This window comes from Rhinopithecus roxellana, chromosome 1, assembly GCF_007565055.1.
Source record: "Rhinopithecus roxellana isolate Shanxi Qingling chromosome 1, ASM756505v1, whole genome shotgun sequence".
Classification (NCBI taxonomy): domain Eukaryota; kingdom Metazoa; phylum Chordata; class Mammalia; order Primates; family Cercopithecidae; genus Rhinopithecus; species Rhinopithecus roxellana.
In genome coordinates this window covers 96,238,265-96,264,342 of record NC_044549.1, presented here as the reverse complement: position 1 = coordinate 96,264,342, position 26,078 = coordinate 96,238,265, and the positions used below count along the sequence as shown (strand labels likewise).

Sequence of the window (26,078 nt, the reverse complement as noted above, 5' to 3'; positions counted from 1 at the left end):
ATATAGAATAGTGATGTCAGAATTGTCAGCTATATGTGCCACAGCTTTTCTAATTCTAGTAGACATACTGCTGTAGGTATTAAGAAATGCACTGCAGGTACTTGAAAACAAGAAAGTGCTCTGTAGAATTTCTTTTTGAAAGGAGATTCAGGGATAGAAGCCTTCTCAACTGCATGCCTGAGGTATCCCCCAATCATCATGGGGGTGCTGATGGCTCCCACAGCAACTGGTGTTCTACCCTACAAGTGAGCCAAGCACACAGGCAGCCTATTAGAATTTCAGCCACAAAGAACATTATTACTATGAACAAGTTAATCCTGTCAACAAATGTAACTTAGACCTGAAAGAAGTAATTACTAGTGTTAGCAATATGTAGGACTTTTAAATGTATATGTTTAATATTCTTAGGAAAGTAAGGAGCCATCCATAAGCCTCCCCAAAAAAGTAGTGGGGGTTTTTGTTTTTTTTAGAGCCAAATGGTAATTTCAGATATTTGAGAAATAGAGATACTGGAATTAAACTCAATAGATGGGCTAAAAGATCAGGCTAAAGAGTTGTCTGATAACATAGTACAAAAAGATAAAGAAGCAGGAAGTTAAGAGATTTGGGAGCTCTTGAAATTCCAACATCTGCCTAACAGGAGAGCAAAGACGAAGGAAGCAGTAGTTATATCTGTCCAATCCTTGTCTCAGCAAATCCTACTTCCCTCCTCCTGTGCCTAATACCCATAGAAGCTTTATGGGAATCTCCACCAGTTATCTCAGCATTTTTTATTGCCTTTCTTGTATTCTTGATAGCTTGAATTTCCCATCTTTTTGCTACCTTTTCATTCTTCCTGTATTGTATAGTGATTCAGATTCAAGTGTGGAGAACAGAATTCAGTATGGCTAGCATAAATAGGATGTGTGTGGTGGGTGGGTGTGGTGGGGGAGGGACAGGGTAATACAGTGTTTACAGAGTCACTGCGATGTCTAAAGAGAGTTTCTAGATTTAACATTTCAAGAATAATTTCCAGAGCTGCTCTGCAGAACCATCAAAGAAGCTACTGTCTCCTCCACATTTGGAAAGCAATCTCTCAAATTTGGAAGATGCCACTACAACTGCCAACAGTAGCAGTACATTGTACCTACTATAATCCATACCATCAAAGTCAGTGCCACTGCCTGTTAATATTCACAAAGCTATTGACTGGACAGCAGAACCTCTAACTTCATTATAGAAAATCCAGACTTCTGTGTGACTGCTTGCCAGAAGAAACATGTCCAATTTGTTTATGCCTTCCAAATTATGCAAGTACTTTTGATTGAATTGACCTAAATTACCTCTAAACCCTAGCTACAGGGGAATCTGGGAAATGTTAACTTTTACTCTTCGTTGTCACAGGAAGAAATGCTAATTCATCTTATATCCTCCACTTTGTTTTAATGTGGAGAACTACGAAGTTATGTTAGCAGAAGAAAATAACCACAGTTACTTCACTGTGGCAAGATAATATTGAGTTAGGCACATAGTGTATCTAAAGCTAAAAATCATTAGGAATTCAGTAGTCAAGGAAATGCCCTAAGAAAAAGTTGTAAAGATACTTTAAAAGAAGCCGAGAACATGAAGCCATTAAGAAATGGTGTGTGTACAGCTGAATTAGTGTTTAACCTTGTATATTTTTATAACACCATTTGTTTTGATACAGGAAATCGTTTTTTTAAGGTGCTTTTTCCCATATGCCTAAAATTTGTTTTAATGCCTCATGTTAAGTCATAGCAACTGAAGAAATGTACATCTAACAAATGATGTTCATTAACATAGAAACACAAATTAGATTATTTTTTAATTTCAGAATATGATGCTGTGGCTGAGAAAGCTGGTAAAGTAGAAGCTGAGGTTAAACGCTTACACAATATCATCGTAGAAATCAATAATCATAAACTCAAGGCCCAACAAGACAAACTTGATAAAATAAATAAGCAATTAGATGAATGTGCTTCTGCTATTACTAAAGCCCAAGTAGCAATCAAGACTGCTGACAGGTAGAGTATGCATGTTACCCTAACCTGTTTTCCCTTTCCCCACCTTCACATTGGAAAGGGGGTTACTATGTAATGTTCCATGAAATGTTTGTCTTACTGTTAACTTATTGAACCTGTCTGACACATTACCTAATAGGACTTTCATGATGGAAAACCTATAATGAACATTTATCCTATGGCCAATTAAAAAGGCTGGTAAACAAGTATGCCATAGGAAAGTACAGGTAGACTGGAACCCCCCAGTTGTTGTGAGGGCATAGAAATCAGTTTTGTTTCTCTGGTCTCGGGGAGGGAGTAGTTGGTCCTTAATTGAAATAGATATAGGTCTTAAAAGAATAAGTAAAAGAGGTAAAAATGGGATCACCTAGCAAAATTCTCTTAGTAACTTACATTTTATTTTATATTTTTATTTTTTGATACAGAGTCTTGCTCTGTAGCCCAGGTTGGAGTGCAGTGGCACAGTCAGGGCTCACGGCAGCCTCAATCTCCCAGGCTCAGGCAATCCTCCCACCTCAACGTCCTGAGTAGCTGGGACTACAGGAATGCGCCATGACACCCAGCTAGTTTTTATATTTTTTTGTAGAGACAGTTTTGCCATGTTTCCCAGCTAATTTTTGTATTTTTTTGTAGAGACAGAGTTTTGTCATGTTTCCCAGCTAATTTTTGTATTTTTTTTGTAGAGACAGAGTTTTGCCGTGTTTCCCAGGCAGGTCTTAAACTCCTGGGCTGAAGCAATCCTCTTGCCTTGGCCACCCAAAGTGCTGAGATTACGGGCATGAGCCACTGCACCCAGCCACCTTGAATTTGTAAATACCTAAAAGATTTCATTGTCCTTACAAAAAAAAAGGTTTATCTACTTCTAGATCATTTATTTATTTGTGAGATAGTCTCTCTCTGCCATCCAAGCTGGAGTGCAGTGGCACGATCTCAGCTCACTGCAACCTCCGCCTCCCAGGTTCAAGCGATTCTCCTGCCTCAGCCTCCCAAGTAGCTGGGATTACAGGTACACGCTACCAGGCCCAGCTAATGTTTGTATTTTTAGTAGAGACAGGGCTTCACCATGTTGGTCAGGCTAGTCCTGTACTCCTGACCTCATGGTCCGCCTGCCTCGGCCTCCCAAAGTGCTGGGATTGCAGGCATGAGCCACCGTGCCCAGCCTTAATTTGTTTAGAGTATTTATTGAAGTATGTCTAAAATAAAGCTAGGTATGTATATAAAATATGGAAATTTAAATAGCCTTTTATTTTTTTAGAAAAAATTCTAACAAATTGATTGCATATTGATGATCTGGTTAAATTAATCCAGAATGTTTTGCTCAGAGATAAGGAGGTAATAAGGGAGAAGTGGTGCCTTGCTTTTTTGGAAGTACTTGTTGCAATGACAGTTTGATAATCTAATGGACAGTGTTGCATCAATCTAAAGTTAGATGATACAAGCAGCTTATATTGTATATTTTTAATTAAAAATATACAGCTCATCCCACAAGTGTTTGTATAAACCTACAAAAACCGATTTAAGGATGGTTTAGAGAATCATAAACTTAAAAATCTATGAATACTAAAAATGTCACATTAAATCTCATTAAAAGTTCTTTAGTAGGTTTTCAGAAACAATAACAAATCATGTTACCGCATTTTTGATGCATCATTTTGCTTCTTTAGAAACCTTCAAAAGGCACAAGACTCTGTCTTGCGTACAGAGAAAGAAATAAAAGATACCGAGAAAGAGGTGGATGACCTAACAGCAGAGCTGAAAAGTCTTGAGGACAAAGCAGCAGAGGTCGTAAAGAATACAAATGCTGCAGAGGTAAGAGTTGCTTTCTATTAAGAGGAGATAGGATGATACTGGAACCAATTTAAAGAGCTGGATATGTGACAGTGCCTAGAATGTAGTAAGCACTCATAGATTTAAAGTTTTGTAACTATCAATTTGTATTTGTACAATAAGAATACTGTAATTTGTGAATTTAAATGCTTATATTATTTTTAAATGGAAGGGGCAAGGAGAGACTGGTAATTCCTTCATCTTTGTAATGTGAAAATGATGGCTCTGTTTGGGAAGATTCTATCTAGCAGTTCTTTTCGGTGTTTAGGAATCCTTACCAGAGATCCAGAAAGAACATCGCGATCTGCTTCAAGAATTAAAAGTTATTCAAGAAAATGAACATGCTCTTCAAAAAGATGCACTTAGTATTAAGTTGAAACTTGAACAAATAGATGGTCACATTGCTGAACATAATTCTAAAATAAAATATTGGCACAAAGAGGTGAGATTGTTACCATTTAGTTTAATTTTTAATGTATTCTTTATGAAAAAAGTGGGTTTAGGGAGGATTGTTTTGGGGGGTTGGGGTTCTTAAATTTTGTGAGCTACATTGTGATTTTTAATTCTGTGATCACGTCTCAGGTTTATGGGGACATATTGTTATAGACAGAAAAGTGTAAGTAATGGTTAGAATTAGACAACTGAAACCTAAGGCTGATCTGGACATTTAAGAAAAGATTACATGAACACTTTTGAGTGTTACAACTATTTCTTGAAGTCCTTTGAAAAATAATTGATACACAAATCAGTCACAACTCCTGTTTTCATAACTGTGTAATTTGTCATACTATTTTTTTAAAACAATGAATTGTGGTATTATGCCTTCTCTAACTCTCCCCTAAATTGAACTTTTAGATTTCAAAAATATCACTGCATCCTATAGAAGATAATCCTATTGAAGAGATTTCAGTTCTAAGCCCAGAGGATCTTGAAGCAATCAAGAATCCAGATTCTATAACAAATCAAATTGCACTTTTGGAAGCCCGGTGTCATGAAATGAAACCAAACCTCGGTGCCATTGCAGAGTATAAAAAGAAGGTATGAATGAACTGTTTATGTATACTAGTTGAAATTCTTTTTAGTCCTTAGCCTAAATTCTGACCTTTAGTTTTGTATAATTAATGCTGTTGGCCAGGCGGGGTGGATCACGAGATCAGGAGTTTGAGACCAGCGAGGCCAACATAGTGAAACCCTATCTCTGTTAAAGATACAAAAAAGTAGCGGGGCGTGGTGGCACGTGCCTGTAATCCCAGCTACTTGGGAGGCTGAGGGAGGAGAATCGCTTGAACCTGGGAGGCGGAGGTTGCAGTGAGCCGAGATCATATCGTTGCACTCCAGTCCAGCCGGGGCGTCAGGGCGAGACTACGTCTCAAAACAAAATAATAATAATTAACAGTGCTAATCATATCAAATTTATCTGAATAGATTTTTTCCTATCATAATCTTTTCACAGGAAGAATTGTATTTGCAACGGGTAGCAGAATTGGACAGAATTACTTACGAAAGAGACAATTTTAGACAGGCATATGAAGATCTTCGGAAACAAAGGCTTAATGAATTTATGGCCGGTTTTTATATAATAACAAATAAATTAAAGGAAAATTACCAAATGCTTACTTTGGGAGGGGACGCTGAACTGGAGCTTGTAGACAGCTTGGATCCTTTCTCTGAAGGAATCATGTTCAGGTGTGTAATTATGCTGAGTTTATAATACCACTGTTAACCTTTTTCTGCATATTCTCCAAACTCAATTTACTAGTAAATATTAATTTGCTTACATGCTATTTATGCTTGCAGTTTACAGGGGCAGCCCTCCAGTATTTACAAAATATTTGTCTAGTTCATCTTTTCTTAAATTTTCAAGGCATTTTTGGAATGAGAAACTGTATTTGGAGTTGTATAAGGAGAAAGAATAGCAAGAAGTATACTACTTAGCTTGCTCTTTAAATCTTAAAATTTTGGTATGTGTTTCTGTGTATTCATCTTCCAATAACGTTTTTATAAAATAACAGAAGAGTTCATATTTGTGAAAAGTAAATTACAGATTCCTAAGAGAAAGACAGTAGAAGTCAATTATGGAAAACAAATCACAAGGTCTTAACTTTAGCTTTACAAGTAATTTGACTATGATTTTCTTAATCATCAGTGTTCGACCACCTAAGAAAAGTTGGAAAAAGATCTTCAACCTTTCAGGAGGAGAGAAAACACTTAGTTCATTGGCTTTAGTATTTGCTCTTCACCACTACAAGCCCACTCCCCTTTACTTCATGGATGAGATTGATGCAGCCCTTGATTTTAAAAATGTGTCCATTGTTGCATTTTATATATATGTAAGTAATCATTTCGGGATTTTCATTCCAGAAACTTTTAGGGGTATCCTAAACACTGCACGTGGAATTATTCATTTCTTACTATTGAGCTTTTTCTTTATCGTCTAACTCCATCTCCTCTGGTATCAGTAGAGACCAAATTATTTTTTATTTGAACCAAATACTTACATTTTGGAGGAATAAAATATAAATTTAAAAATGCAAATTAGCAGAATCACAGCTAGAATCCTAGGTCATCTTCCTAGATCTTTTCCATTAGAAGTCAAAATAACCAAATTCCTTTCACACGGAAATACTGTTATGAATTATTCCTGCCATCATTCCTTTACATGTTATCCATGCAATGTTTATTGTCCAAAAAATATTTGAGGTTACATGTTTGTGTGATTTACCTGTTATTAATGTTTGACTTTTCCTTCTTTCTCTTTAGGAACAAACAAAAAATGCACAGTTCATAATAATTTCTCTTCGAAATAATATGTTTGAGATTTCGGATAGACTTATTGGAATTTACAAGACATACAACATAACAAAAAGTGTTGCTGTAAATCCAAAAGAAATTGCATCTAAGGGACTTTGTTGAACTTGTTTATACTGAAGATTCTTCAAGTTGATTCAGTGTATTACTGATTTTTTTTCTATTTGTAAAGGATTATGAGTTGTATAAAATACTCCTTAAACTAGATCATGAAACTGGTTTCTATTTTATGCAGTTAAGTCTAAAAAAAATTCTCTATAATTGCTTCTAGATTACAAAAATATGACAATCTTGTAAGTAGCAGACTATCGAGAAAAATTAGATACCTGGAGGGTCAGGTAACTTGCCAAAGTAAAAAGTATGTTAGTTGAGGCAAAGTCCTGAACTAGGTTGTGCTATCAAGGCTCAGCATACCTTCGTGAGCCTTTGATTTACCTATACTGGATGATAGATTCTTTAAGGCATTCCACTTAGCTTGCCAGTTTAGACAATCACCACAGTTATTAACCAAATACTAGGAACATATTTTTGTAAACCAGTCATTCTGAATTACAGTGATGAGAATTTAAATATATGCTTTTCTAGAATTTGATGTTTGACCATTTATGACTTAATTACAAGAGAGCCAGTAAATTAAGACAGTGTCTCAACAAGCCTAGGCTATCTTGTAAGTTGAAAAATATCCCACTGTAGTTGCTTCATGAGTATGAAGATGGCCCCTGACTTACACTGGTTCCATCTACAAATTTTCAACTTTATGATAACATTTATCAGGGTACTAAATGCATTTCAACTTGGTAGTTTCAACTTGATAGGTTTACCAGGATGTAGCCCCACTGTTAAGCATCTGTATTTGGGGTTACTTTAGTAATAAATGGTTAATAAGATATCTTGAGTAATGTTTGCCTATAAAATTGTCAGGGTATTTTTATACTATTGGTTCAAGAATGTTTAATGTTACTGGACGTAAGTTGGCAACCACTTGGTTTTTGGAAGGAATTTCGATATTGAATTAGAAGTCTGCCCTAGCTATTAAATTTCTGGGTATTTATCCTAAGGAATTAAGAGTTAATTCTTTCTTCAGTGGGCTGTTTTAGATATTTAAAAAATCCAACAGTTTGTATCATAATGTAACTGTAAAAATGTAAACGCATTCATGGACTTTTAAATAAAGCAAGATCTGAAATTCAAGTATGGTAACCTGTTCGAAATCAAGAATATATAAGGGGGAGACGCAGAGGTGGACAAAATGGCGGCGGACCTGCACAGGGCAGGAGAAGCAGTGGTCTCGGAGGCAATAGTGGGGCTGGCGGTGGTTCCAACTGCGCGACAGGCAGTGGCCGTAGCGGCTTGTTGGATAAGTGGAAGATAGATGATAAGCCTGTAAAAATTGACAAGTGAGATGGATCAGCTGTGAAAAACTTTGGATGATTCTGCCAAAAAAGTACTTCTGGAAAAATAGGAATATGTGGAGAACTTGGGTCTAATTGATGGTCGCCTCACCATCTGTACAATCCTGTTTCTTTGCCATACTGGCTTTCATTTGGAATTGTATGCACCCCTTTCCAGAGTCCAAACCCGTCTTGGCTTTGTGCGTCGTAGCCTATGTTGTCATGATGGGGATTCTGACCATTTATACCCCATATAAGGAGAAGAGCATCTTTCTCGTGGCCCACAGGAAAGATCCTATAGGAATGGACCCTGATGATATTTGGCAGCTGTCCTCATCTTAAAAGGTTTGATAACAAATACACCTTGAGGCCGACCTTCATCAGTGGTAGAACAAAGCAGCAGCGGGAAGCCGAGTTCACTAAGTCCATTGCTAAGTTTTTTGACCACAGTGGGACACTGGTCATGGATGCGTATGAGCCTGAAATATCCAGGCTCCATGACAGTCTCACCACAGAAAGAAAAGTAAAATAGCGAATTCTAAAAGTAGCCCTCTTTCTGCTGGATCTTACTGAATTACTGGCTTGGGGGGTGGGGGAGATAAAAACCAGGTAAAGTAAGAAATGTTAAGTCCCTGTTTTGTCCTGAAATTTTAGTCTATTCTGGATAAATAGGATTTTCTGACACAGATATGAGAAGTTGTAGCTCTGATGTCTAGCTATAGTCTCCTTGATCTGCTGATTGCATTATTTTAATTTGCTTTTCTGAGAAAGCAGTTTTGCTAAAAGCTGTACATTTTCTTTTGTACCTAGCAGTACTTTATATAGTATAGCTTTGGGCCATGTAGCATTTTAAGACTCAATTTTAATTATTAATCTGTTGCTGACTCTGTTAATTCCTATTTCAATATATGTTTTCTTGAAGAATTCAGGATATAACTTCTTGTGTATGACAGCATTCCTTCACACACTGTGGGTGTGTATGTATCTGATTTGGGGAGAATTTAAACACATAGCTTTTCAATTTGTTTGAAAGACTTTCTGCCTGTTACATTTTGTGCTTTTAACCAGTTAAAGAAGCCAATGGCATTTTAGTTTTATACTGTGTTTTCCACTAGTATGTCCCTGTTGATTTGTTTGTGCCTTTTATTAACTGCCATTTTCTAAAATTTTTTTCAATAAAAAAAAAAGTATATAAGGGAAAAGTAAGTTTAAAATGCTATAATGATAATCTCAAGTGTTTTCATTTGGTGGGAGAATAGAATTTAATACTTTATTGTTTTAATAACCAATGCAGTAGAGCTCAGATTTTTTGAGTTTCACTCCATCACCCAGGGTGGAGTGCTGTGGCAAGATCTTGGTTCACTACAACCCCGTCTCATGGGTTCAAGCGATTCAAGTGCCTCAGCCACGAGTAGCTGGGACTACAGGTGCACACCACAGTGCCCAGCTAATTTTTGTATTCTGGGTAGAGATGGGGTTTTGCCATGTTGGCCAAGCTGGTCTCAAACTCCTGGCCTCAAGTGATCTGCCTGCCTCGGCCTCCCAAAGTGCTGGACTACAGGCGTGAGCCACCGCACCCAGCCTGCAGTACTAAGTTTCAAAGAATAGAAGTACCCAGAACCCATGTGAAAATCCCATAGCTACCATTCCTGAGTTTGGAAGTCTCATTAAGACAGTGCAAATAAAATATCAAAAGGTGTTTATTAAAATATGTATTTTATTATACATAAAACTTAGAAATATTTCAAGATTTATATACATTAACTTTTGCAATCTTCCTGCTGGTAAAAATACAAAACAGCAGTATAAGAACCAGTTACTCATATATTCAACTATATTTATGCATACTTAACAAAATGAAGTTTTCCTAAAAACTAGCAAGATACAAAATAATGTCAAATCTAAAATGGTATGTATACTTATGTTTTTAGCTATTCTTACAGATTATAAACCTTTATTAACATTCATCTTGGTCTACTTCTTTAAAGTTGAGTGATAGCATGAACTCTGAAAAGAGAATGCATGGGTTCTTCCACAGCTATATGGCCTTGGGCAAGTCACTTGTCAGTTCCCTCATCTACAAAAAGTGGGCGTTAAAAATATTCACATCACAGATATGAAGTAGCTTAACACATAATGGCTAACATACATTTCATGGCTTATGTGTTTTTCAAACTACAGGGCACTTTTATGATGTGACGAGTATTTTAAGTAATCAATGCAACTTAGTATTTTTATCTCTAACTACCTGAATGTGTCTCCTTACCTCTACTATGCCCTTTAAATGTTCTTTACCCACACAATAGTTAATTGTGCTAGGTGTAAGTCTAATTCTAATCATAAATTGATATAATACAGTCATCTTAGTGTTAAGACTTGTTCTCGGCAGATAAGACTTCTAGGAGTAGTTCCCTGAAAAAGCTGTATTTATTTATGATAGTTTATGTGCAATCTGTAGGGCCAGGAGCATTGTCTAATCTGACCCAAAACGTCTTTTTGAACTAGATAAGGCTCTTCTTCAGTGATCCAAGAGCAGCCCCTTTGGGATTTCTGGAAAGCCAATCAACCTGCACTTAGGGTTGCATGAACAGTGGGCCAAAAGTCGTAACACATGCATCATAACTCCAGTCCCTGTTAAAGGGAACTAAAGGGATTTGATTTAATAGGCCCTCTTAAGCAAAGCAAATATAAGATTAAGTTGTTGGTACTTTTGCATTAGCTTAAGGGAATGTGGTAGAAAATTTAAATGAGCTAAGATGAATAAAGTCGAAAACCAAACACCGCATATTCTCACTCATAGGTGGGAACTGAACAATGAGAGCACTTGGACACAGGAAGGGGAACATCACACAATGGGGCGTATTGGGGGGAGGGATAGCATTAGGAGATACACCTAATGTAAATGACGAGTTAATGGGTGCAGCACACCAACATGGCACATATATACATATGTAACAAACCTGCATGTTGTACACATGTACCCTAGAACTTAAAGTATAATAAAAAAGATGAATAAAGTCCACGATGCCATCAAAACCTGCTGCAGCCCAGGTTACCAACATGATTCTGTTCTAGTAAGAATGAGTTTTTAATCCAAGAACTGATTTGATGAGCAGAAAAGTTAAATACAATCTTAAATTTACACTATAGAATATGACAAGTATTAAAAATGCTGGCCCCCAGGTACAGTGGCTCGTATCTGTAATCCCAGCACTTTGGGAGGCTAAGGTGGGCAGATCTCGAGTCCAGAACTTTGAGACCAACCTGGGCAATATGCCAAAACCTCATTTCTACAAAAAACAATGTTTTTAATTAGCCAGGCATGGGGGTGTGTGCCTTGTCTCAGCTACACCAGAGGCAGAGGCGGGAGGATCGATTGAGCCTGGGTGGTCGAAACTGCAGTGAGTCATGACCAGACAACTGCACTCCAGCCTGAGCAACAAAGTGAGACCCAGTCTTGAAAATTTAAAAAGCCACCGTTCCCTTGGCCGGGCGCGGTGGCTCAAGCCTGTAATCCCAGCACTTTGGGAGGCCCAGACAGGTGTATCACAAGGTCAGAAGATCGAGACCCATTCTGGCTAACACGGTGAAACCCCGTCTCTACTAAAAAATACAAAAAAAAAAAAAAAAAAAAAAAAAAAAAACTAGCCGGGCGAGGTGGCGGGCGCTTGTAATCCCAGCTACTCAGGAGGCGGAGGCAGGAGAATGGCGTAAACCCAGGAGGCAGAGCTTGCAGTGAGCCGAGATCGCACCACTGCACTCCAGCCTGGGCGACAGAGCGAGACTCCGTCTCAAAAAAAAAAAAAAGCCACCGTTCCCGAACAGTTATCCAAAAGCAATAGCTTTATTTGGAGTGAATGGTGATATCTTAAATCTGTCTAAAACACAGGTATGTTTGATCAAAAGATCTTTAAACAATGCCTTATCACTTTAAGACTTTGTTGCTTCATTTTAAAACCTTTCTATCATCCTATTCACCCATTCAGAAGCTTCAAGCCATATCAAAATAAAGGTATATGTACTTTCAGGATTTTGCTATATATATAAAGAACTATAAAGGCCATTAACTGCAATATATCATAATGGTAAAAGACAATATTGGTACAAGAATGTTTAAATGTCATAGCAACATTATGTCATCCTTCATAAAGCCAATAAAAATGGGATAGTGTATTAATTTTCAAATTAGTTACTAGATTTTCCCAAAGATTTGAATATTTCAGATATTTCTAACTTTGACATATTGCTAACCAAAAGCAACAAACATAAACTTTGTTTATATTAGTTGCAGCACTAATAAAGCTTAGTTTGCTATTTATTCATGCTGCCACCCTATTTTTCATTTAGCAATGTACAGAATGAGCCCATTTAAACAATTCAGATTGACGTTTTCAATGAGAAACTATTTTCCACATGAATTCCGTCAACAAATAGAAAATGTGATACAGTATATTCTTTACCTCATGCAGATTGTTAGATAAACTTTGGTAAACAGATAGAGAGGCTTCAGAAAACCATATTAAAGTGATTTCATTTAAAAAGGTTATGATGTGTTGGTTGAAAAAGAGTATTGACATCAGTATCACTGAAATTAATGTAACTACAACAATGTTTAAAATTTTAAAAAATTCAATTTCCTTTTCATCCTTATCAGACCAGGAACATGGCATCCTTTTTGGAGAAATTTTCATTTTAGGAATGAGAACGTTCTTAATTTGTCCAATTTCTGTTCTGCTCCATTCTTCTTTCAATATTTTGCTTACTCGAGGATAAATCTCGACAGGTTGAACCTCAGGAAGTGGTCTTTGTTTCAAGATCTCTACACGCTGGCGTACATCATCAACTTTTTCAAGAAATTTAAGTGGAGACTCCTCTTGTAAAGATGTTGTCAGTGTCATTAATTCAAGCTGCTGCTCTCTCGTTTCCTTCATTCTTTCAATTTGTGGAGTATATTCTTGATTAATTAGATTGCCAACATCACAGAGAGCTGTTAGGAAACTTTTTTTTTTCTGTTCTAATGTATCATTAAGCTCCTTAAAATACTGGAGAACAACTTCCTTATCGCCTTGGACCACTTTCTCAGAATGAGATTTTTGTTCTTCCAGCTTTTCAATAAGATGGGTAAGATCTGTCCAGTGTGTGTCAGTCAACTGCTCAAGCAGTTTTTGAGGAGTGTCCTTTTCTTTGAAATAGGCACTCTGAAGGTCATCTATAGGATGACCATGATGTTGACCTATGGTAAGGCAATGACCACAAACTAATTTTTTGTCTAGTAGACAGTAAACATTTAATGGTTGCCTGTAATGTTCAGGGCAGGTGACAATATCTGGATGGTCTTCTTGCTGGTATTTTTCAATAATAGCCCTTAATGCAAAATTAACAGGTAAAGATTCAATACCAGTTGGAGCAATTTCAATAATACTTCTGCAATTAGGGCACTTGAGTGGAATTCGTAAAGGTCTCCATATGTAAAAGTTACCAGATGCCTGAAGAATGTTTTCCAAACAATTTCTACAAAATGTATGAGAGCATGGCAGTACACGAGGATCTTCAAAAATACTGTAACATATGGGACAAGTTAACTCTTCCTCAAAATTGTGCATTTCCTGTCAAGAGAAAAGCTTATTTTAAGTTTACATAGAGACACCTGTACACATTATTTAACATTCTAGGCATTAACCTCCAAATTGTTACTATACTGCTTGTCTTTTAAAAGAGAACAAGGTATTTTTAAAATGAAGCTTTCTGAGTAATTCAGTTCCTAGTATATATGGTGAATAATTGATCACAATTAAGAGTTTATTCCTTAGGGACCAAAAGCATCCCAAACAAAGCGATTATCATTAATTTGTAGTAAAATGCTTCAAATTAAAGTTATTTAAATTTGTTGCTATGCGATATGGTCTGGCTGTGTCCCCACCCAAATCTCATCTTGAATTGTAGCTCCCATAATTCCCACATGTTCTGGGAGGGACTCAGTGGTAGATAACTTGAGTCATTGGGGCAGTTCCCCCATACTGTTCTTGTGTATCATGAGATCTGATGGTTTTTTAAGAGGAAACCCCTTTCCCTTGGCTCATTCTCTTTTCTTGTCTGAAGCCATGTGAGATGTGCCTTTCACCTTCTGCCATGATTGTGAGGTCTCCCCAGACACGTGGAACTGTGAGTCCATTAAACCTCTTTTTCCTTGTAAGTTACCCAGTCTTGGGTATGTCTTTATCAGCAGCATGAAAACAGACTAATATACTATGTAATAGACTAAAATTCAAAGTGTTCTGTTAAAGTCTACTTAGTGATTACAACTATTTTGTGCAACATTTTTTTTCTTTTTTTTTTTGTGAGACTGAGTCTCGCTCTGTCACCCAGGCTGGAGTGCAGTGACATGATCTTGGCTCACTGCAAGTTCTGCCTCCCAGGTTCATGCCATTCTCCAGCCTCAGCCTCCCGAGCAGCTGGGACCACAGGCGCCTGCCACCACACCCAGCTAATTTTTTGTATTTTTAGTAGAGACAGGGTTTCACCATGTTAGCTAGGATGGTCTCGATCTCCTGACCTCGTGATCCGCCAGCCTCAGCCTCCCAAAGTGCTGGGATTACAGGAATGAGCCACCGCACCCGGTCTATTTTGGGCAACATTTTAACATTTAAGATGATAAAATCAAAACCAAGCACATATAATGAGTAGACAAGACTATTTCTATTATAACAAGTTAGGCTTAGCAAAAGTATATTCTTTAATACAAAAGGAGGAAACATGTCCCAGTTGGCTCAATAATGGTTTCTAAAGCAAGTTATCAAATTTCTCCATAGTAACTATCATAAATTTTTTAGCTTCTCGAATTAAAATACAAGTATGCTTAAACCCCAGGATCAGCACAGTATAATTTTCTAAGGCAATAATTTTAACTTGAAGATTTAGAAGGCAGAAAAATTTTGAATTAATCCTTATAATAAAAATCAGTTTGAAAGATAAGAGTTGACTATGGTAACTGAATTACTGCCTTAATTTTTAAGTGAAAAACTAGAGCACTAAATGGTAAAGAACAAAAAGGAGACCATTAGTCATCTTTCCTTCATGAAAAAGTCTCTCAATCAGTATTTCTGAGACAGAAAAAGAAACGCAGCAATAGTTCAGAGACCATCTCTGACACAAGTAACTTGACCTCTTGGCAAGCTATTATTGATATTTCCAGTAACAGAACTCTGACCATTTTGCAACCTATCACCTCCTACTATTTTCCCTTATACCTACCCTCAACGCAAGCCACAATTCTAAAGACTAGCTTACCCCTTGATAGAGAAAAATCAAGTTACACCACTGTTGAAAGTACCTTAGGCAAAACTTAAAAACCCAAGTGCCATGGCTAGGCGCGGTGGCTCACACCTGTAATCCCAGCACTTTGGCAGGCCAAGGCGGGTGGATCACCTGAGGTCAGGAATTTGAGACCAGCCTGACCAACGTGGAGAAATTCCGTCTCTACTAAAAATACAAAATTAGCCCGGTGTGGTGGCAAATGCCTGTAATCCCAGCTACTCAGGAGGCTGAGGCAGGAGAATTGCTTGAACCTGGGAGGTGGAGGTTGCTGTGAGCCAAGATTACACCATTGCACTCACCTGGGCAACAAGAGCGACACTCCGTCTAAAAAAAAAAAAAAGACACCCAAGTGCCATTCACACACAATATAAAGGTTACCAAATCACATGCCATAAAACTAACTTTTAAGATTAAAAATCTGTGAAAATAGCATCTAAAAGTAACTAACTGCATTTTTAATAAAATGCAAACTTGGCTCCTTATCTTTACTATCTGTCAAACTCTTACTTTCTTCAGGGCTCAACTTGGGCCTGCCTTTCCCCAGATTAGGTCCCCTGTTATTCTCATTAAACACTGCACTTTTACTTCATAGCACTTTAACAAGATTTTATTTAAAAGAATTTTGTAACTTTTCTGTATACATTAGAATGTAGGCCTCCTAGAAAGGCAGGAATTGTGTCTAAACTATGGTTATATTCCTGCAATTTAGGCACAACTTTTAACGTAGCAGGCATTTACTTGTTATTGGTTCAATGAACAAATGCCTTTTCAGACACCTGTGATAATACAGATTTTTGTTTCGGGATTTTGTTTTGTTGTTTTCTTTTTTTTTTTTTTCCGCTTTTTTTTTTTTAATAGCAAAATCTCTGCTTCGGAAAAGGTGTAAAAGGAAAATCTATCAGAAAATACTCCATTCAGACTGACAGACCCTGAATGAGCCAAAGTGTGTCAAACAGAGACTAAGCTTGAACGGTGAAGCATTCCAGCAAACTAAAGTAATTGAGCAACAGTAAAGATGACATTCACTGCAGATAAATTCAAGTGAGTGCATGTTGGCAAGACTTTACAACTTTACACCTACAGAAATCTCTGAACTCATACAGAAACCACCCAAGAAAAACAAATGTGTTTTTCAAAGTATTTCAGTGATGTCAGAATTCACACTGAAGGAATAAACAGAATAACACTTTGTAGGAAATAAAATTTGAGCAGTGGACATACATTTAATCTAGATTTAATATTACTGGAGCTATTCAATTGTTTAAGTAGCAAAACTAGTCCTAAAACAGAATCTAACTTTTCTCTCCAAACCCCTATGCTATGCTTGCAAAAAGCTAGGGAACAACTCTGATAATGCATTTAGGGGCCCAAAAGCTCAACTTTCTTTAAAATGAAAATATTCACGACACTGTAAAGCAAATCCTAAGCTTATATAAAATGGAAGCAAGCCAAAACAAGTGGATCACTTGAGGCCAGGAGTTCGAGACCAACCTGGCCAACATGGTGAAACCCTGTATCTGCTAAAAACACAAAAATTAGCCAGGCATGGTGGCGCACATCTGTAATCCCTATAATCCTACCTACTCTGGAAGCTGAGGCATGAGATGGAGCCACTGCACTCCAGCCTGGGCGACAGAGCAAGACTCTGTCTCAAAAAAAAAAAAAAAAAAAAAAGGAAGCAAAAATCATGGTTGGTCTCAAAGTTACTGCTATCATATGTAAAATTTTTAATAATACTTTTTAGACAAAAATTTGTGGATAACTTAAAGATCACAGAAGTCAAAATCTATTCTCAGACTACCCTTTTCTCACTGGTTTATTTATTAAAAACTAATTTTAGGCAACAAATTCAAGAGAAACTAGAACTGAAAAATAACTGTGTAAGGTCAGGAACTTTCTGACTCTGGTTGCTGCCTGAGAAGTAAACTATATAGGTGGGCCAGGTGCAGTGGTTCATGCTTGTAATTCCAGCACTTTGGGAAGCAGAGGTGGGAAGATCACTTGAAGCCAGGAGGTCAAGACCAACCTGGGCAACACCGTGAGACCCTATCTCTACAAAAAATTAAACATTAGTCAGGCACAGTTATACATGCCTATAGTCCCAGCTACTCGGGAGACTGAGGCAGGAGGATCACTTGAGCCCAAGAAGTTGAGGCTGCAGTGAGCCACGACTGCCACTGCACTCCAGCCTAGGCAACAGAGCAAGACCCTTTTTTTCTTTCTTTAAAAAAAAAAGGTGGCTACCATGCTTATAGGCTAGTTCTTTCAGAAACCAGTATGAAATTTTATGCAGCAGAAATTTTCCACAACCAGTCTAGGCTTCTGGAAGGAAGAAAAAGAGCAAAAATTAATCTAGGATGAACATCTTGGATTTAGCTATGCTGTATGTACGTTTCCAAACAGTAAAAACATCAATAACACTGGAAACAATATTGAGTAATGCCTTTGATATTCTCAGAAAAAAAAAATAGCTTCTGAAATGGAAAATAAAATACTATACATAGAAAAAAAACAATAAATTTTTATATAAAGACAGTTTGACAACGTACGATCTCAAAAATGAACAACCTTCTGCCAACTCTTTCTAAAGATGCTACTGCAGGGAGAAAAGAAAAGCAAGAATGTTCACCAGCATAATGGTGAAATAAATTCCAGGACAACTGTGAAAGCCTAGAGAAGAGTCACTCTAGAAGAGGAAGGCAGATCCAGAAGACAGATCTCTTTTTTGTTTTTTGAAACAGAGTCTCGCTCTGTCGCCCAGGCTGGAGTGCAGTGACGCGATCTCCGCTCACTGCAAGCTCCGCCTCCTGGGTTCATGCCATTCTCCTGCCTCAGCTTCCCAAGTAGCTGGGACTACAGGCACCCGCCACCACGCCCGGCTAATTTTTCTATATTTTTAGTAGAGAGAGGGTTTCACCATGATAGCCAGGATGGTCTTGATCTCCTAACCTCATGATCTGCCTGCCTCAACCTCCCAAAGTGCTGGGATTACAGGGGTGCAGAAGACAGATATTTAAGTAAATAAATGGAACTGATAGAAACGCTTCATGTATCTGAAACATACTGAGAGGTAACTAAATTTAGGGGAATAAATGATAGAATCACGAAAAGAGGAAATATTAATATTATAGTATATGGCTCAGCTTTCACTGTAACAGTCATAATATTGTAAGTATCAAATACTGATTTTACCAAAGAGTAACAAAATTATATTGAGGGGGAAAATACAGTAAGGAAACAGTTTAAGAACTAAATCTTAATTTTTCCTTATAAGAAAGTCAACACATACTTAAAAAATAAAGAAACCACAAAAAATAAATATCTAGAAATATAGAAGAAAATACCAAAAAAAAATGTTAAAAAAGATAAAAGTGACTGCTTCTAGAGGGTAAGAATCTGTTTTTCATTATAAATCATGGTTTCACTTTTAACTATTAAGCAATTAAAAATATAATACAATTTTAAAGAAATAAAGAGAATCCTACAAGTATTCACATAGAAAAGAAGGATGAAAAAAGGAAAACAAAACCAAAGATCTCAGAATTCTCCTCTGGAAGACTGGAATTTCTAAAATTGGAATGCCCACAATAATTACCTCCCACACGAGCTGTCCTATAATGTGGCTTTGCTTCTACTCCCTGTACATGAAGAGTTGAAATCTATTCTCTCCCTATTAGAATATGTGTGGGCCATGTGACTGCTCTGACCAAGAAGATACAGTATAAGTGATGTGGTGAGTTCTAGGTACAGCCCTTAACTAGCTTGGCAGGTTGCTGCCTCTGAGCCACAAACTGCTATGTAAGAAGTCCAGGCTACTTTGCTGAAGAGATAGGCCAAACAGAAGGGCAAGGAACTGCCAGGCACATGAGTGAAAAAGACATCTTGAACATCTGGCCAGCCAAGCTTTCAGATATTTGTTACACAGCAGGAAATAACCAGAACATCACTAGCAACAAGGAATGCTAGAACACAATGTAGCAATGTCCACAAGGTCTAGAAGGAAAGGGATATGAGCTGAGAATTCTGTACACAGCCAAGACATAATTTATTCATGTGAAACAACAGAAATACTCTTCAGTAAAATCTACAGAGCTAAAAAAAAAACTACACGGGCAGAGTTGACACCATACACTTTCCTTACCAAACCAAAAGGAATATAAAATAATTCAACTTAAAAAAAGAGGGAAAAAAACGAGAAAAAGTGGAAAAAAAAGAATAAAGATAGGCCTGGTGTGATGGCTCACACCTGTAATCCCAGCACTTTGGAAGGCCAAGGTGAGAGGATCACTTGAGCCCAGTAGTTCGAGACCAGCCCTGGCAACACAGTGAAACCCCATCTCTATAAAAAATTAAAAACTTAGCTTAAGTATGGTGTCGCACACCTGTTAGTCCCAGCTACTCAGGAGGCTGAGGAGGGAGGATTGCTTGAGCCTGGGAGGTCCAGGCTGCAGTGAGCCATGAGCCATGGTCATTCCACTGCATTCCAGCCTAGACTACAGAGTCACACCTTGTCTCAAAATACAAAATAATAATAAAGATAAATGGAAGATGATAATGAACTAGAAAACTTAAATTGCTAGAACTGGCTGGGCACTGTGGCTCACACCTATAATCCCAGCACTTTGGGAGGCCGAGGCAGGCAGATCACCTGAAGTCAGGAGTTCGAAACCAGCCTGGCCAACATGGCAAAACCCCATCTCTACTAAAAATACAAAAATTAGCTGGGCAGGGTGGCAGGCACCTATAATCCCAGCTACTCAGGAGGCTGAGGCAGGAGAATCACTTGAACCCGGGAGGCAGAGGTTGCGGTGAGCTGAGATCATGCCATTGCAATCCAGTCTGGGTGACAGAGCAAGACTATGTCTCAAAAAAATAAAAAATAAAAAATAAAAATGCTAGAACTGATAAACCCAAGAGATGGCTCTTTTTGAGACTGAGACTTGCTCTGTCACTAGGGCTGGAATGCAGTGGTGAGACCATGGCTCACTGCAGCCTCAACTTCCCAGGCTCAAACAATCCTCCCAGCTCAGCCTCCCAAGTAGCTGATAGGCACATGTCAACACAAAGTGCCTAATGTTTTTATGCTTTGTAGAGATAGGGTCTCACTATGTTGCCCAGGCTGGTCTCAAATTCCTGGCCTCAAGAGATCCTCCCCCTTCAGCCTCCCAAAGGGCTGGGATTATAGCTGTGAGTCACCATGACCAGTCTAAGAGTTAGTTATTTAAGTAAATAAACAAGCCATTAGCTATCTGTGATAGGCAGCCTCTAAAATGGCCCCCAATGACCTGCACTTCCTGGATACTCTTGAAATCTCTCCCTTGAGTGTGGACTAGGCCCTACTCAACTGTTCCAGAATACAAACATGAAAAGTTTGCTAAATGTTTTGATGACAGTATAACATGATTCCAAAACTTGAGACAATACAAACTAAAAATGGACTAATTTCAAAAATGGACACTTATGTAAAATTCTAAATACAATGTTAGCAAAAACGAATACAGGAGTACATTTAAAAAAACACTGCACCATGACTACATAAGGTTCTTTCCAGAAATATAAAGTTAATTCAATAACAAAAAATCTATTAATATAATTCACTCAATTAGTTCAATGGAAAAAAAATTTACATTCACATTATATGTGAAAAAGCATATATAATATCAAAACCAATAAGCAGTCCCCAAAGACAGAAAGTAGAATGGTAGTTGCCAGGGCTTGAGAGCAGGGAAGACATAGAGTTATCATTTAATGCAGGGGTCCCCAACCCACCCTACCCACCCTGCACTCCCACCACGGCGGCCGGCAAGCCCACCTGAGCAAAGCCTCCTGCCAGATCAGTGGCAGCATTAGATTCTCATAAGAGTGTGAACCCTACCGTGAACTGCGCACGCAAGGGAACTAGGTTGTAGCGCTTTGTGAGAATCTAATGCCTGATGATGTGCGGTAGAACAGTTTTATCCCAAAACCATGCACCACCCACCTGCACCTGTCCATGGAAAAATTGTCTACCTCGAGACTGGTCCCTGGTACCAAAAATGTTGAGCACTGCTGGTTTAATGGGTACACAGTTTCAGTTTGGGAAGATGAAAAAGTTACGGAGATAGGTGGTGGTGATAATTACAAAACAATCTGAAGGTATTTAATACCACCAAACTGCATACTTAAAAATATTAAAATGGTAAATTTTATGTTTAGTATATTTTACACAATTAAAAAAAACTTAAGAAAATGTTCAAGTGTCTTGCCTATTATCCAGTCTTTCTTTTGCTAAATGAATTTGAATCAATTTATACTACTGTATGTTTTTAAAAAGCAAAAAAGTAAAATAATCCATGTAAAATGTATTTTCCTCTAGTGAGTACTAAGCTTATGTAGAAACCAGTACCTCAAGATTTCCTGCTTCTCTTTTAAAAGTCACCAAGAATTATAAATATAAAAAAATGAATCTTCTCAGAAAGAAACCTGAGGCTAAATCACTCTACTTACAAATTATTTCACTAACGTCTTGTGTGTTTAAGTGTCAAAACAAATACATTTCTGAATTTCCAAACTTTTTATTAATTCTTTCTCCAGAGGACCAGTTCACTAGGGAGCTTCCCTGATGTCTAACTGACATATTAGGTAACAGACAGTATGACAGATGATTAAATAGCACCAAAAATATCATTACCCATTCTCTTGTGTAAACCAGTTTTTAAGCTTTAATTCACTAATGCTTTCCTGCCTTTCAACTCTAACATGAACAGCTGTAAAATATTCATTACATTTCACAGCCTCTGAAATGAAAATATTTTTACTACATTATAGAATTCAATGTCTTGCCCCATGACTTCTAGTGAGTCAGCTTTAAGTATGGAAAAATTCAAGTGGTGCCACCACCCAAATTGGGGCTCACATCTTTGTGGCCCTAACTGATAAAGAAGAAATACATTTCATGCAATTGAAGACTTACTTAAGAAATAACTACAACTGCATCATTTATATACATATATAAGATTTTTTTTTTAACATTGTTGTGGAAAGTTTGAGAAACAAGATTTTTTAAAAAATTCTGCCACATATAAATATACAAAAATAATGAGAGATCACCTTAACTTTTTCAAATTAAAAAAAAATCCTATGGTCAGCTGATTTTAACTCTCTTTGTCCATCTGTACTATTTTATTTCATTTTGATATCAACCTGTTTTCCTAAACTACAAAATAAAAAAACTAAAAACAAAACAAAAAAAGACTATTAATTCAATTTAACCAGGAACTGACTTGAGAAGTTAAGGCTTTAATTACTTTTGTTATACTTTTCAAAGTAAAAATATATCTGGTAGGAAATATTCATCAACGTGTTTGGTGAAAGGCAATGTCAAAACTAACATTACCTAAAATCAAAATTTCACCTTGCCAGATTAAATAGCTACTTACTCATTTAGAAAGAACAATATATGAATGCATAGTGAAACAGTATCCAGGTAACTTAATTTGCAGTTTTGTGTAGTTCTGCAGATCTGTATGTCTAAAATAACCACTTTGCATGTGTTTTGAGATGTACACATTCTTGTGAAATTTCTAGAAGGATGTACAAAAGAGTTGAGTGACTACCTTTAAGGTACAGATCGGAGAAGGAAGCTGTTTATCACTTTATGCTCCGCTCCTTTGGTAAGATGGTTAGAATTTCATACACCACCAACATAATGTTTTTTCAAAAGACTTCTAAATTTCACTTTATAGTTTAAATGATACACTCTGTAAAAACTTAGTTAAAATGTTTTTCATATTTACTTAATCTTCCAGAACTTACCTACTTTGTTGATCTCCTGGTTTGAGGACTGAATACACTCTCTCCAACTCCTCCAGAATCTTTTATTCTTATTCTAAAATTAAAATAATGTTATCCTTAATGCTTTCAATTTATTGTCTCATGTCATAAAAATGGTTGTTAGTTCACTGTCTTTGATGTTTATCTTCACTATGCTTCACTGTGTTTTCCGAAAAGTCACAAACACCAACACCGTTGCTGGAGCTGCAGTAGAGGTATCGCTTGTTCCTTGAAAATCCGAACTCTGACCAAACAGATGGTCACAAAGGACCTCTTTTTACAACGTCAAGTAGCTTATGAGCTCTCGACAATATTACCCACCAATGGCGATGGCAGAAAAAACATTCACGGTCATTTTAGAGTGCTTAAAATTAACTGCAAGACAAAAGCATCCATGGGAGTAAAATACTTTGTCAGCTCAAAATTTTAACTGATTTAGTATAGTTTGCTCATCTCTCTGTTCTGCCATTTCAATGCTGTGGTACCTGAGTCAGTATTATCAAATACCTCTCAAAAGTGAGGCTTCACATCTGTAAAATGGGTAACTGCACCTATCCCACTTAAGTCCTACGAGCACCTCCCACAAAGGGGCTCAAAATGGCAGTACTCTTTCCCTCCCCCTCTGAAAGCTCCACTCTCCTAGGCCTCCCTCCTAAAGCGCCTCCGCCTCCGCAACCGCCCGTCCCCAAGCCCCGCGGGGCTGACCGACTCGGCCTGGCCCAGCTCACCCTGGCCACCACAGAGCGCCTCCTCCCTCACAGGAACGCAGCTCCACAGTGGAGGGACGGGAGAGTGGTTCCCCAAACTCCAGTGTGGGACAAGTGGCAATGAGTGCAGGTCCCAAGCCACTCCCTCCATCGTCACGCCCCCAGGACTCCCCAGCAAACACTGGGAACACCAGCCTGTGCTACTGGAAAAGAAAAAGTTCTCAGAGCCACCTTCTCGGATCCGTAAAGGTCCTTAGACTCACCGCGGGGAGGAGGCGGACTAGGCGACTCCACAGCGCCGAAACAGAGAGCCACCGGCTCCAGGCTGATGCTGAGAGTCGCCCCGAGTCCCCGCCCTCCTCCGCCCCGAAGGGCTTCAGGTGCCCAGGCCGGGCGGGGCCGCTCGGAGCCTCGCGGCGCAGGCGCAGTCTGCAGGCAGCGTTCAACTGCGAGGCATCGGCCAATGGGAACTATTGCTGGGCTCGTTCGAAAGTAAACGGCGGACGGCGCGGCCCGAGGCAGGTGGCGGCAGTCAGTTCGAGGCTGGCGCCTAGCTTTCCACGCCTGCGTGCTAGGCGCAGGCCGCCTCTCGGAAGCTTGGCCTCCAAGGAGCGGCTCTCTAGCCTGTGGGGAGCTTCGGCCGGTGGGCTCCGTGAGCTGGGGTCCCGCCTGGGGCATCCGGATGGCACCGGTAGTCGGGGGAAGAGGCGGGGTCTGGCGCGGCAGGAGGCGAATCGCCGGCGGCCGACGGCTTCTGGGGAACTGTCTTTTACTTGGAGCCATCCAGGGCAGGGCCTGCTGCTATGCTGTGGAGCGCAGTGTCTTCCATCGTTGCCTCACAGACCCGCTGCTCCGGGAAGTCGCCACGCATCCTCAGGGCACACCCACACCTGTAGCCAGCGCCCTCTGCCGCTCAGCTGTTTGCTTTTGTTTACGCGTTCCGGAGACCTGACCCACCGGAGCATTGGGCTGAGCACAGGAGAAGGGGCTTTGGAACACTCTTTGTACCCAACTCCGAGAGCGAGTGGGAAACCCGAGACTGGGTTGGGTGGATCCCTGCGTCTCTCCCTAGCCTTCATCCTCTTCTCCCGTTTTTCCACTTTACTGAAGTATTGCCTAGAGATAAGGGCTGTCCAACTCAGCACTTCCAACTTCAGTTCCTGCTTCACCTCTAACTCCCTAGAGTTAGAAAACAACGTACAGCTCAGAGGTCCCTTTCCCTTTTTTCTTGAGAAACTTTATTCAGCTTTATCTCAAGACATCTCCGCTTCCCTCTCCTGTCGACCTTAAATAGATTCAGGAAATATGATTAAGGATAAGAGTTTATTCCAGCGTAAGGCCTGAGGGTAGCCACCCGGGAGACAGCAGCTCCAAATGGGGTCAGCATTCCAAAGTGAAGAAGTTAAGGTTTCACCTAGGTGGCCAGAGACAAATTTTAGCAGGATTTCATTTTCCGTAAAAGACCAGTGCATACTTACAGCTATTTGGTGGGTTACAGATTGCTGCATTCCAAGAAAGGGTACTTCGTTACTCCGTGAGGACGGGTAGTGATCTCAGGGGGTTGTATCTTTGGTATGGTTTGCTCCTCCTATTTTAATTATTTACAGAAACAAAAGGCAGACGGTGCAGATGCCTGCTGCTTGGCTCAGGCTGTAACCACATTCCTCTCAAGGCTCAGAATAAAGTTCCAACAGCTTTAAGTTTGAATTATTTAACTTCCGATAACTAAAGTCATTTTGTTTACTAATGTGCTGAATAAAGATATGGGCTCTAGACCAGGTGCAGTGGCTCACGCCCGTAATCCCAGCACTTTCGGGAGGCCAAGGCAGGTGGATCACCTGAGGTCAGGAGTTCGAGACCAGACTGGCCAACATAGTGAAACCCCCATCTCTACTAAAAATACAAAAAATTAGCCTGGTGTGGTGGCAGGCACCTGTAATCCCAGCTAGTCTGGAGACTGGGGCAGGAGAATCGCTTGAACCCGGGAGGCAGAGGTTGCAGTGAGCCAAGATGGCACCACTGCATTCCAGAAAAAAATATATATATATATGGGCTCTATATACTGTATATTTATATTGCAGTACATTCAGGTGCTAGGCTTTTATTCAGTAAATTACAGAAAATATTAAAGATATAAAGCAGAAAGTAAGGCAATATTAGTGAGGCCTTAGTCAATCCCAGATAGCTTCACCAATTCA

The 26,078-nt window shown here is 38.8% G+C and overlaps 2 protein-coding genes and 1 pseudogene across 7 annotated transcripts in view; 2 read left to right on the top strand and 1 right to left on the bottom strand.

Annotated features, from left to right (window-relative positions):
* SMC4 (structural maintenance of chromosomes 4) overlaps nucleotides 1-7,830 on the top strand; it is a 36,081-nt gene extending 28,251 nt beyond the window's left edge. For all 4 annotated transcript variants that reach the window (XM_010366710.2, XM_010366711.2, XM_010366712.2 and 1 more), the window contains 7 exons: nucleotides 1,835-2,024; nucleotides 3,686-3,830; nucleotides 4,117-4,290; nucleotides 4,704-4,886; nucleotides 5,302-5,534; nucleotides 5,995-6,178; nucleotides 6,609-7,830. In XM_010366710.2, coding sequence (XP_010365012.1) covers nucleotides 1,835-2,024; nucleotides 3,686-3,830; nucleotides 4,117-4,290; nucleotides 4,704-4,886; nucleotides 5,302-5,534; nucleotides 5,995-6,178; nucleotides 6,609-6,761 — 1,262 coding nt within the window. In that variant the 3' untranslated portion in view covers nucleotides 6,762-7,830. The remainder of the gene's footprint in view (nucleotides 1-1,834; nucleotides 2,025-3,685; nucleotides 3,831-4,116; nucleotides 4,291-4,703; nucleotides 4,887-5,301; nucleotides 5,535-5,994; nucleotides 6,179-6,608) is intronic.
* Nucleotides 7,831-8,118: 288 nt separating this feature from the next.
* Nucleotides 8,119-8,610, top strand: LOC104665017 (annotated as a pseudogene).
* A 3,154-nt stretch (nucleotides 8,611-11,764) lies between these two features.
* TRIM59 (tripartite motif containing 59) lies at nucleotides 11,765-24,998 on the bottom strand. 3 transcript variants are annotated; one of them, XM_010366714.2, is made up of 3 exons: nucleotides 24,144-24,178; nucleotides 23,156-23,228; nucleotides 11,765-13,653 (listed from the first exon to the last, which is right to left on the bottom strand). In XM_010366714.2, exon 3 carries the CDS (start codon nucleotides 13,648-13,650, stop codon nucleotides 12,439-12,441), a length of 1,212 nt encoding a protein of 403 aa, XP_010365016.2. In that variant the 5' UTR covers nucleotides 13,651-13,653; nucleotides 23,156-23,228; nucleotides 24,144-24,178; the 3' UTR covers nucleotides 11,765-12,438. The 3 variants fall into 3 exon arrangements, with proteins under 3 accessions (XP_010365016.2, XP_030783985.1, XP_030783987.1); XM_030928125.1 differs by lacking the exon at nucleotides 24,144-24,178 and adding an exon at nucleotides 23,902-24,132; XM_030928127.1 differs by lacking the exon at nucleotides 11,765-13,653 and having other exon boundaries at nucleotides 23,158-23,548; nucleotides 24,144-24,998.
* Nucleotides 24,999-26,078: the final 1,080 nt, after the last annotated feature.

Excerpts from the sequence above, each read along its gene's own strand:
- TRIM59 (XM_010366714.2), bottom strand. The coding sequence starts at position 13,650 with ATGCACAATTTTGAGGAAGAGTTAACTTGTCCCATATGTTACAGTATT.